Source organism: Poecile atricapillus, chromosome 4 (assembly GCF_030490865.1).
Source record: "Poecile atricapillus isolate bPoeAtr1 chromosome 4, bPoeAtr1.hap1, whole genome shotgun sequence".
NCBI lineage: Eukaryota > Metazoa > Chordata > Aves > Passeriformes > Paridae > Poecile > Poecile atricapillus.
The window spans coordinates 10695714-10708913 of record NC_081252.1 but is presented as its reverse complement, the minus strand read 5'-3'; the positions used below and the strand labels follow the sequence as shown (position 1 = coordinate 10708913).

General features: G+C 40.5%; 1 protein-coding gene across 2 annotated transcripts in view; it reads right to left on the bottom strand.

Moving 5' to 3' along the window:
- The window catches only part of INTU (inturned planar cell polarity protein), a 34734-nt gene extending 21891 nt beyond the window's left edge, over window positions 1-12843 (bottom strand). For both annotated transcript variants that reach the window (XR_009277690.1, XM_058839145.1), the window contains exons 1-2: window positions 12714-12843; window positions 8454-9040 (exon numbers count right to left, since the gene is read on the bottom strand). Coding sequence is in view for 1 of the 2 variants with exons in the window: in XM_058839145.1 (XP_058695128.1) it covers window positions 8454-9040; window positions 12714-12835 (709 nt within the window). In the remaining variant the exon portion in view is untranslated. The remainder of the gene's footprint in view (window positions 1-8453; window positions 9041-12713) is intronic.
- Window positions 12844-13200: the final 357 nt, after the last annotated feature.

Below are 13200 nucleotides of genomic sequence, written 5' to 3'. Positions count from 1 at the left end.
AGGATGGGACATCTACCATGCCCAGCCTCTCTGAGCATCCCTTTCCAGTGTCCCACCATCCTCACAGTCAAGAATTTCTTTCTCATATCCAACCTAAATCTACTGTCAGTTTAAAGACATTCCCCCGTGTCCTGTCACTACATGTCCTTTTAAAAAGTGTCTCTCCATCCTTCCTGTATGCTCCCTTCAGGTACTTCAAGTCCACAATTAGTTAACCGTGAAGCTTCTCTTCTCCAGGCTGAACAATCCAGATTCTCTCAGCCTTTCCTAAGGAGAAGTGCTCCATCCCTCTGATCATCTTGGTGGCCCTCCTGTATAACAATTCTCCAATTGGAGCCTCTCCCCTCCAACCAGGCTTGTATCACTCTTGTTACCTGACCAGAAAACAGCAAATTTCTCAACTTAGACTTTTCTCTTCCATTCCTTGTTCCCTGCTGTGGGTCCTCTTCTCCATGTTTTCATCTGCTAGTTTTTCCTGCCTAATGGTGTCTTGTGTTTTTTACATCTGACACCCTTACCATCACTGCAAATGGGGAAAACACCCCTTAGGATCCCAAAGACAAAGTCATTAACTGCAAGGGGAAAAGGTTTGAAAAATTAAAGACACCACCTACAAGAGCAAACACAACCAAATTATAGCTTACAAACTTAAAATCCACACTCCAGTTTAAAGTACAAAAATCAAACTGGGATTTCTATGTGAAGTGAAGGAAAATATTCTCAAGAAGTATCCCAGTGGTAATTAATTGATAACCTATGCCACATCCCCCTCAAAAAGATGCATGTTTAAGCATGGAGTTTGCAAGACAGATATGAGACCTGTGGAAAAGAAAACTTACTTGTGAAACTAGAAAACATAGAAGTAAAATAACATCAAGAGATAAAACTACATAGACCTGAATAGAAATTGGAAAGCAAAAATAAAGGGGTTTTGACCATTCATTATTTGGCCTTTCCTTGGAATGTAGGTGAGTGATCCCATCCAGAGTATTCATTACAGTCCTATTCACCTGTGCTCAAGAAAAAAGAAATCAAACTGGATTAGATAAACAGAAGTAATACTGCAGCAACCATGGGAAATTAAGAACCTCTTGATTAAAGACAAGGTGAGAAGAGCCTAGGCGAGAAAGCAGCTAGAGTGGAAATCAGAAGGTGCTGCAGACCCTAACCACAGAATTCTAAAAAACTTTCTAATAAAGGTACTTAGAGCAAGCTACCTAAGATGATGCAACATAAATTTATGACAACAACTGTAAGAAGTGACTTCCAGGATTTGGTGTTTATTAGTTCCTTTAATGAAGCAAATATTCAACTTTAGAGCAAGAAAATAAGCCTTATTTTCTACTTGCTGTTATTTGGTGGCACTTTCAGTTGTCTCTGCCTTCCCTTATGAAAATTAATTAATTAGTTTCTAGCTTGTATCTTCTGTAGACAGGGAAATAAAATAAATTAGCTTCTTACTTAACACTGAAAGTGACTCAATTCCAAGGTCATTCTTACGTGTGAACTAAAAATACCAAGAGCTCCTCTGAACGAGCAAATTGAAACCAAGCTTCATTTTGCTTGAGCTGCACAGACTCCCCCTAGAAAGTACCTCCACATCCTCTCCGAGATGATTAACATGGCGTTCATCACTCAGGCAGTGGAAAGGGATTAGAAAAAGGATATGGATTTGCAGCAAAAGTGCATGTTTAGCATAGTTATATTTTAAGCCTTGACTTGGCAACAAAGATGTCATCAACTGCAGAAATAAAGCACTGAACCACTGTAAGGTTCAGCCTGTATTTCAATTTTCCAGAGAGAAGACTTGCTCAACTCAAACTGACATGGTGCTAATGACATCCACACTATGGAAAAACACAGCCTGAGTCTCTAAGGTCTCTCTAAGGTCTCTCAGTTCCCTGAGAATCTATTCAAGGCCACGGAATGCTCAAGAAGAAGTCTGACAGTTACCATTATTTCTATGTTCTACCTTGTTTTAAATACCTTCAAACTGCAACTGGGCTTCTTCCCAGGCACAAGGGTGATTGCTCAGAATCAGCGCAACACACAATCAAGGCCAACAAGAGACAGAACACTTCTTAACTAACCATCAGCAAGGAAACACTGAATACCTCCAAAATGGAAGCAATATTCCTCTTTAATACACCAGGCAATAACCAGTTGCTCACTCTTCTTTTACATTAAAAGGAAAGTCATTACTACTCCTGAATGCAAAACCAAGACAATGTTACATTCTACACATAGAAGCGTTTAAAGTTTTTATTTTTCAGGAAAGAGCTCTCTCCCCAACCTGTGTGTTTCTTGATGCACAGCACAGTTAAGTTTTAGCCTGTCAAATCTTCAGCACAACAGTAATTCAAAGACAGAAAAGCTGAAAGTTAAACAGCATTTAAAAGGAACTCAGTAAGTCCATGCCAGAGCCCCAGGACATGAAAATTAGTAATGAAAAGCAGAGCACTCAGGCTACTCTAATATAACAAGAATTATAAACAGGATTACTATGTTCCTTGTTAAGAACACTGTATTAACTGCAAGCATAAATTGCTCTTGTACTCATCTTCAGCTCATCTGCTTAAACAAAAGTTGTTTGTGCGCTGTTTGTTTGACTGGATCCTTTAGGAATTCTGTTGTAAAGCCGTTCAGAGGAGCTGCACACACTTTGTGAAGATGTCCACACCTTAGTACTTGAGGGAATGTTTTGGAACTGCATCTCCCCGGGTGGAATAGACAAAGACTTTGAAAGGAGAAGAGCCATCAGTATTTACATGTTACATACTCCAAGTGTTTTATTTATTCAATGCCTAATGTACACATGTAAAACTTTCATTGCAGCAGTAAATATTTATTCCATCCAATTGGTAAAAATGTAATCATGGACCATACATGGAACAGCTTTCCATAGCACACAGCCCAAGCAGTCCTGTAAGGCTGCCTTCCATCTGCCAGAAAATGCTATATCCCTATCAAAGAAGAGCAACTTGATACACAACTGAAAATCTTTACTGATTAGTGTGGCTTTTCCAGAATTGGGGGAGGAGGCAGTGAGGGTGGCTGTTTGCTTTTTTTCTTTTTTACTTTTCTTTTTGCCACACACAACAGCAGTCAAAGAACAGAGACTATGAAGTAACAGAATAAATAACATCACTGGGCAAAGTATGAGCTGTGTAAAATTACAAACCCAGAGTAGTCTTAAAATAGGACCTGACAACAAGATCTACTCAGTGTGACAATTAACCGCACTGAAAGAGTTAATACACACAAGTTGTACTTTGTAAGAGCTTGACATCTACATTTTATTTGAGAATTGTTTCTTGCCCTTTAGCAGTGTGAAAAACTTACAGAAAGACAGACTGATTCAGGTTTTCAGACATTAATTATGTAAAAAAAATTATACAACTGTATGAAGTTTAATCTAATTTCACTTACTTAATGCTTAAACCATTCAGGTTAAGTGCAATAAGTGTAAATAGCTTTTGCAATTGTTTAAGTTGGTCTAACTCAATGATCTGCAGAGTTAAGTCAAACCATCCCAATCTAAAATATCACTGAATTACAGGGAGAAACATCAGAATAAAGTATCACTCAGTTCCATTTTTAGAGATGCAGTGAGCCACTGCAGTAGAGAAGGGGAACTTTCTTCAGGCAGCTCCAGGATATCATTCCTTAAGTCAATAAATTCATCTTTAGAAAAAAGACAGTCCTTCTGAAAGAAAGTGGTTTAGACTACGTATTAGGAAGAGATTCTTTCCTGTAAGGGTGGTGAGGCCCTGGCACAGGTTGCCCAGTACAGCTGTGGCTCCCCCATCCCTTGAAGTGTTCAAGGCCAGGCTGGATGGGTGTAGTGTGGGGTTAGGACTAGATGGCCTTTAGGGACTCTTCCAACCCAAATTGTTGTATGCCTCTATGGCTCTCTGTAAGGAATGAAGTTTAATGACTTAAACGCCATAATAATGAATGATTAAGCTTTTGAGTTCCATCGCTTACTGCAGAAAGATTTTCAGTTCACAAAGAAACTATAAGACATCCATACATGTTCTCTGCACAATGTTAAAGCAGGGCTGAGCTTTACTTGAGTGATGAAACAGAAAGAGGTGAGGCAGGAATTCTTTCTATTTTATTTGTTCTCATCAGAAGAGACTTCTCCCATCCAGTCAGCAGCAGCTAAGACCAGTGTGTGTTGATCCCAAACACCCAGTCTGCACACAGCTGATGGAATTATTCCTGCTCTTTAAGGACAAAGTTTAGGAAAGTCTTTGGCATTCCTAGAACATTTATTTCTGCACTGCCCATCTCTTTGCCACTTGAGGCACAAGACCATGCCTTCTGTTAACCATCCTTTCCCTAGAGATAACCTGCAAGCACCATTTCTAAAACTAGATCCCCACTCCCCACTGCACTAAGCCAAGGGACACCTACTGGCAAGTGAGCACCACTTCCACACTGTGATGGGAAGTGCACATTTTTTTCTGAAATCATGAGAATCAAGTTGCTCCCCTGGGAGAGGATGGAGGACAATCTTGTCATGGAATCCTGATACTTAGTTTTCTCTGTTCCCGGTAATGACTCGGTGGGAGCACTTATAAAAGTTCCCATATGCCTCTCCAAAAAAGGCAAGCTATGGAACGCATTCCTCCTGAAGAAAGGCAGATCAATTACTTGTTTTGTAGTTAGCAGGCTGCTTTCATCCAAACCAGTGCTGCTGTGCTTCAACAGGACATTAAAAGAACAAAAGCCACAGTGAGAGCACAGCAAAGCTTACACAAACTCTGTTTCCATCTTGTGAGCCCAACATCTCTACTTTGGAGAGTCTTTTCAACAAATACACCATGAATGGCAATTCTACATTAAAATCTCAATCTCTCCCAGTATTTTGATCCTTTCAAGGGCTTTTTTTCCTGACAGGACTCTAAGGATATAGACCTTTCAAGTGTAGTTAGCAACAGTACCTGTAGCTTTTGCATACATCTTCAAAAGGGGATTATCATAGCCCATCTTTACTATCAAACACAGTTAATTCTTGTCAGCGGGGAGTTTTCACAAAATTTTGACAACTGTACGTACTGATAAAGTGAGAAGATTCATGCTGAGCTATATGGCTATGGGAGCAATAAGACACCTTCAAGGAGGATAAAAACACTACGCTTTGCTAGTGACAGGAGCTTTGCTGCATTTCCAGTGTCATTGGAATTAATTTTTTATTTTTACTATGGTAAAGATGATGCTCATCAGCATTTACAAGAACTTTTCCCTAGTGTGAATCCAACAGGTTTTAATTTGAAGGGGGGATGCGAACCAAATTATAATGTCATTATCTATAACAACCCTTATTTGTCAGGACCAAAATGTGAGTATTTTGAGAAGTTTTTGCTCTTTGAAGATATATTCAAAGTCTTCCACAGCAGACCAAGCTTTGCATAATGCTGCAAATTAACTGAAGCAAAGAAAATATTCTGCCAAAAATACGAAAGACACTTAGAAAGCACAAGATAGAAGCAAATGTATTTCATCTTAACCAAAATGAAAGTGGCGACGAGCTTAAAAATTAATGAGGGCTCTTCTGTTTCAAAAATTTAAGATGGGTGCTGGCCTGCTAAATGTAAAAAGATAAATGAACTGATAAACAACACATGGATAGAGTGCCATCTTTTTAGAGTTACAAAGCAGCAGGGTTTTTTAGCTTGCAAAATTGCTGTATTTACTTTCATATGGTCAGTGCCTGCATTCCACTTGTTTAATAAAGTACAGGAACAAGACTTACGACTTCCATATGCAATCTTAAAACCAAAAATTAAAGTGTATTGCACAAATAATAAACAGATGTTTTAAGCGTTCAAAGCTATAAGGGATACACATTTCAAAACAAATATGAGAAGCCACCTGAGGAAAGTGATTATTAAGGATGGAAAAAGAAGTCACTTCTTCTAAAAGTGCTAAAGCACAAACCACTTTGTGAGTCAAAAATGAGTGCTGCAAACTGGTCACAAGGAAGACAACCAGATATCATTTTAAAGCATGTATTTTTAAAGGAAAATATAATTTGGAATTGCCTCACAAAAGACTACTGCCAAGCTGGTCTCGACCACTGAAGGCCACTGAAATATTATAAAGCGAAACAAGAAGAGGTTAATGTTTATGCACATACATGTCAATGGAGATGAACTAAGTTATAAACAGAGCAGCCAGCAGGCATCGTGCTGTGCTGATCAGGTGTTCCTCCCTTGTGATGGCCTAAGAAGCTGCTCACTTTTGTGCTAATTCTTCAGTTTTAGAATGACCACAAAAAATGTCCTTTAGTGGCTGTGTCCACAATTCTCCACACGACTCCAAAAACCTACTATGATCAAGAACAACTGAAAGGCAAAGTTATTCTGCTATTGTTCTTGAACTTTTTGTCCAACTTCAGCTCCTGTGACACCCTGAGGAGCTATCTAATGAGCTCTAGTGGATTCTAAATCAGGCTTTGGGTGTACACCACAGCTGTCCCACTCTGTGATGTGGAGTACAGAAGCAGTAAACCTGACAGATTTTTGACAAGAATGGAATTTTTTTTACTGCATATTCTTTATGCAGACAAGACTGAAATCTGAGCATAAAATTTATGCAAAGCATCCCTATTTCTAGACACCACATAAAAATTCCAGAGTACTCAGCTTCACTATAGATATATAATTTGAAAGTATTTTTATATGAAAATTATACATTTTCCACTGTTGGCACTGAACACAGCTCATTTTCCCAGTTAAGAGCTGAATAACCCCAGTATGCTTATTTTCAATGTGCAAAAAAACAAGGCAAGGGCTGATGATAGCCTAGGACATAATAAAGTGCAAGACTCTCCTTAGATTAAGCTAAATGTTCTGCTATTTGAAACAAACGAAAAAGCCCCACAGTTTTTATGCTCACTAGCTCTGGGAAGCATTAAGTGCAGCAGATGAAATACTATCTCTAGCTAGGTCAGCTTGATCTCCTGGATCTGGTATTTGCCTACACTGTTCTGACTTCACACCTGCTCTCACAAAAATGTTATTTATAAATCTGTGTCCCAAAATTAACTTGCAGGTTACAAACACCCACTCTTACACTAATTAGATTAAACACCCTTAAGCAGATCAAATTGAAATTCACTCTTTCCTCCCCCTCAGCTCACATCCCCCACACTTTTTGACTAATCAGCTCTTGCTGGTAAAATTTGAAAGTTATCCAATTTTCCCTCTGGAGTATTCTCCAGCATCTCTACCAAAAACACACGCTGGAGCAATCAGCCAGTCGAAGCACGACGTGCCTTTTTACACACACAACACTGGAATTTCAAAAGCACTCATGCTGACTTTGTGGGATTTGTGCTACTTATAGCATTAAGATTTTTAATGATCTTCTAACCAACATCACATCTTCGCTCTCCCACTCTGTGAGCAACCAGCTTCAAGAGTAATTAAGTAATCTTTCACCCTTTACAGATGTGGCCTGGTTGTCTCACATTTACTGTCTCCGAGGTTGATGTCCTATGAGTGCCAAGTTTTGAGTGGCCTCAACGCTGGGAGTGGGAGTATTTCTGCTCCCTCATTACCCCTCACAGCAGTTCGTTCCCCTCCATCATTCACGTTTGGGCGCCTGTCAGACCTTCTGTGACCCAAGTTTAACTTACTCCACTAGCAAAATACTAGAAAGCTGATTTCTCTTCTGGGTTAGTTTCCTGCCAGGTTATTTCCTCAGCTCATGGAAGTGCCCAAGCAGCCAAACCAAAACAAAGGCTGTACTGGCCCACTGCCTTCCCAAACTGCAGCCCTGCCATGGATTTGGAGCCTCCCAAAGTCACAGCTGCAGAGGAAGCTGCTGTTGGACTTGCTAAACAGAAAAATAACCAAACAAGGCTGTGGAGAAAGTTTGTAACATAAGAATGTTTCTTACTGAGTATTTTTTCCCCTCGTTTTTATGATACAAAACCCATTTAAAGCATATATAAGTATAATTATATATTTTTTAATCTAATTTATATCTAATTATATATTTTTTATCTAATTTTTTATCTTTTTTATCTAAGGGGGATGCTGTGTAGAAGAATGAAATCTAAATACAGTATCTGGCAGACTATAGGTATGCTCCAGTCCCATTTATCTACTGATCAAATTCTCAGTTAAAACCCGAAGTTAAAGGTGGTGGTGGGGGGTATTTCTTGCTCCAAGCTGCTCTGAACACTAAGGGATGGTCATCTCCTTGCTGTATTAACACCTTTCAGGTTATGCCACACGTCCTTAAAAGCAGTAATACAGTAAAACTGACTAGATAAACCATCAGATGCAACAACACTGACTTAAAATAATCCCTTGAGAACTGATGCAATTGCTTACGTCTCAGGAATATTCAAGTCAGCTGCCTCTAACAGCAAAAAACCCAGAAATCTTCATATTAAAGGAAGAGTGCAGAAGTCAGCTATTCCTTCAGTTACTTACCAATCAGGATTTGACCTGTTTTTATTGCAGAACTACCTGGCACCAAGCCATGTACCACAAGCTTCTCTTCACTGACTCCTCTGGTGGCTTTATCCCTCCTGCCTTGTTTTTCCACTCTTCTGCTGCTCCACGAAGACTGATGGACAATCCCTACTAAGGCCTCCAGCAGCCTGTGCTGCTCTTCTTCCCCAGCACTGCAGAGTTTTCTGGGATTTACATAAACAGATACATCTTTGTACTTTTGCTGAACAGTGACACCCGTTTTATGAGCAGACTGGTGTTTCAATATGGAAGTAGGACCAGAGGGTTCCTGGTTGCAGCTTCCACTGCCTTTCTTACTGGAACGCTTTGGTAAAAGACTTTTCTTTTTTAGCATTTTGGTCCATTTCTTCAGTTCATACTTTCTTTCCTTTCGTGATCCCTCTTGAATAATTTCAGCTTCATTTTCACGAAACCTGACATGATTCACTGCTGGCATTTCTGGACAGCTGTTCTGAAGCAGAACTTCTTCTTCACTTTCACTTAATTCCAAGTAAAATAATTCTCCATTTTTCTGCACACTATCCAACCACTCAGGCTCGAGGTCACTGGAAAAGAAAGAAGAATGATCAGTGGGTTCTGATAAGGAAGATCACTATGCAAGAGAGATCTGATTATTTTAAGTAGGGAGGAGACAGAGAGAGTGCAAGGGTTGAATAAAAAGCAGGAAGAAAAACAGTTGCCTCCTTCCTGAACACTGACAGCTCAACTGCTTGAAGTCTGCCATGAGGGTTAGAGTTTGTTTTAGATAAATGATGGATATGGCAAGGAAAGACCCCATCCCTCTCTCCAGTAAAATAGTTTCTTCAAATGCCTGAGAGAAAACCAGCTATTGCAAAAAGCAGTATTCTCTTTTCAGAAAACAAACATTTCTTTGACATGCAAATTTTAATTAGTAATTACATTCATGTGCACAATGGGACTTTCTCTTAAGAAAAAAATGTCCATTCTATTTGTTCTTTCCCATTTTTTTTTCCCTTATTCATTTGTAATATAATCATGGCATGGTTTTTGAGGTCATCCTGTGCAGAGCCTGAGGATGGACTTGTTTATCCTTGTGGGCTCCTTCTAACTCAGGATATTCTGTAATGCTATGGGAACACAGACTGCACTGACAGTCCTTTGGGAAGAGAAGATAAACATTTTAAAAATCACTTAGATTTAACATAAAACCCCCCCCAAAACAATCTATGTTGAAATCTAGGTAACAGTTTTTAAAAGCCAAGCTCCAAATAGCAGATGCAAAAATACTAAAAATGCAAAGAGGCAGCACTGCTGCAGAAACAGATCTGGCAGCTGGCGTGGATCACCCGAAGTCAAGAGCAAGACACTTCTGCAAAGCAAAGGCAAAGCAGCTCTAGGATATAACAGAAACATCAGCAGCACGGTGCAAAAAAATTTTTGTCCTAACTTGGCAATGGTGATGTGTCAGCCATGTCCAGTTTTGGATAGTAGGTTTTAAGAAAGATGTAATTACTGGAACATACCCAGAGCAAAGAGACAAATGCTAAGTAGCCTATAAACACATTTAAAGGGAAGAAGACTGAAGGAAATCATACTCTTTTTGCTGAGGAAAAAAAAACAAAACCAACCAAAAAATGCCTGCTGAGGGACAACAGACCAAATGAACCTTGAGGTGAACCATGGAGTGTTACTCCAGATAGATGAGAATCAACAATGGCCAAAGTAAGAAGAGTACTCAGAGGTTTAATTATCTGCAATGCTCTGCATGGAAGATTTTCAGGAAAAGACAAGACCAGTTAATTCTTCCTAACCAGATGAGAAAGAGGTCCCTCTGTTTCATAAAAATCATATAAGGAAAAACAAGACTGGAGATTTTCATCATAATTATATACAGTAGTTTAATGTTAACATTAATACATTTTACACTAGACTGTTACTGAATAAAGAGTGCAAATCAGATTTAAAGCTAGTAATAAATATTCAAATAGAACATTAATTTGCAAACACAGATAAAGTTCCAAAGTTTAGCTGAACAGAGAACATCATAAAGACTTTGCACCAGAGCACCTTTAGGGGCTCAACAAGAGGATCTGGCTGGACTAGCAATACAGAAAACATTGGCATTGCTCTCTTTCAGGAGCCCAAGTTATTGAGAAAAGTCTATGGGTCTTGCAGGATGAAACATCACCTAGCTCCTCTGAATTTATTAGCTTTTTTTGCCCAAATACACTGTTTAAAGGAAGAGCCACCACCTGTGATAATTTGGCTACGACTGAGGGATAAATCCAAATTTGTGATTTCTGCTGAGTTTCACTCCAAATCCTGAGCTCTTATTCAACAAAGTATCAGAATGCTAACAAAACCCAAAGGCTGTCAAGGGCACAGTCTTTCTGATTCAAAGTCTCTCAGAAGGTGGTAGGCAAGAAATAACAAGAGAAGAGCTTTTCCTTGGTTTGCTTTTTAAGGAGTACTCCTACATTCTGGCATATGTAAGCAAAATTAAGCAAAAACAAACAAACAAAAAATTCCATTCCAAACCCCCAAACAAAACCCAACCAAACCAACCAACCCCCCCCCCCCCTCCAAAAAAAAACCCAAACAAAAATGAAACACTAGAAATTTACAAAGAAATAACATCTGGATTAGCAAAACTCCTGTCATGTATGATAGGATTTTTATTCCCTCTTTAAAAGAGACTGTGATCTTTGGAAAAGCTGTTTCTTCTTTGGGGTAGATGTCAAAATTTCAACCTGGCTGTCAGTTCATACACTCATGTTCTCCAGGTTTATTCTCTATTTTTATTAGAACAATATGGATCATGGGAAAAGAAAATGGTGTGGGCATATCTGGTGTTTACTCTGGGTTCACCCAAACAGAACCACTCCAGAGAGAAGTCAAGAAGGAATTCTACTGTAAAAAAACTCCCACTTTCCCCATACAGATCCACACAGACATCTGGAAAAGCAAATCTGAAACAAGAAGCCTGCACCTAAGATGAGAGGTTTCTCCCCCAATGCTGTAGTGTCACAATAAATTTAAACCAAGCAAGGAAAGAAGAAAGAGGAAAAAGAAATAGATCTTATTTTGATCTCTTTTCTCTTGTGTCAAAACAAGTGCTTACACAATAACCTCAACTTGCCTCTAGGACTGGAAGCTTCAGTCAGAGGAGCTAAAAACTTGAAGGCCTGCATTTCTCTAAGAGTAGTTTCTCTGATCCCACATGTGTATTTTTTCTTTGGGATAAATGTCTGAAAAGCTGTGCTGACTGAAATTGTCCATTCAGGAAAGAAAGGATCCAAGTTCTGCTGGATAAATTGTTATATAGATAAATTATTTAGAGTATTACAGATATTATTATTAATATTAGATCTGTTATGTGCTGAAGTCTGTGGAACAGCTTTATTCCCTAAACATATATAAAGAATGACAGTAAAAAAGCATTTTAGATTAAAGAATTGAGAAAAGAAAAAAACCCAAACACACAAAATATAAAAAACCATGGCTTCAGGCTGAAATGTTACAGTTGACTTCTAGCTTAGAAATATAGGAATAAAGTAAGGTAGGTGTACATGCAACAGCTTTGTCTCTGAGCCAGAGGTACAAGGCAGCTATGAATTAAACTACACTTGAACACAATTCTAACTTCTCTCACTTAAATCTTTTTTTTTCCCTCCACTGCACACACAGCGTGATGAAAATAACATGCTGGATGAAATGCTATTAATTACGCCCTGAAATACACATTTGAAGTGTCAGGCAGAACCCAAGTTAATGTTTTAAGTTTAACTTCATCCGAATTAAAAAAAAACAAAAACAAATAAATTAAAACTCTGGAGGTTGTGTTTATAACCTTAAAATAGTATTATGACAGAACTGCCTTCTGACTTAGGACACTAAAAGAGACGAACACTACACCTTTCTTGCTAAAGCATATGCCAAAGTCCCTCCATCACCTCTGCTTCCCAGCTGTGATGTGGGACTCGGTGCAAGGACTGCCCGAGCTGAAGGCCGCGTTACTGCCAGGGCTCTGCAGAGACACTGCCATAAACCTCACACCGCTCTCAGCTCCTAGATCCAGCCCAGCCCAGCCCAGCCCAGCCCAGCCCAGCCCAGCCCAGCCCGCCCAGCTCCGCACCGCCCAGCTCCGCACCGCCCTCAGCGCCGGGCAGCTCCCGCCGGGCTCCGCTGCGCAGGGGCGGCGCCACCCCCGCACAGCCCCCGGCCACCGCGGCTCGCCCTTCCCGGCCCCGCCCTTACTCGGAGCTCGCAGACGGCGAGGAGCCGCAGGAGCCGCTCTCGCTGCCGGTGCCCGCTGGCTCAGCGCCTTCTGCCCCGGCCGGCTCCATCCCCTCGGCAGCGCCGCTCCCGCCGGACGCCATGACAGCCGCACGCCAGGTGGGGCACGTGATGCGCGCCGCGCCCTCCCATTGGCCGGCGCCGCCGCGCGCCATGGAAACGGCGGGAAGCGTGAGGGCCCGGCCGTGAGCGGCCGCGCTGCCGTCTCTACGGGGATAAATCCTCCATTGTAATGGGAATTTCCATGTGCTTAGCCCCCCCAGCCCTCGAACGACTTTCCCTGGCTCAACAGAAACGCATCATGGAGAACTAGACTTTATTTAGTTGCCTGATTCTAAGGTCCCAGCACCCGTCCCATAAAGGACGCCCTTAATAAATCTCGGCAGTCCTTGGGTGAGGCTCAGAGCGTTGTAACCGAACACTGATCAGGAGGGGCAAACACGAGGTA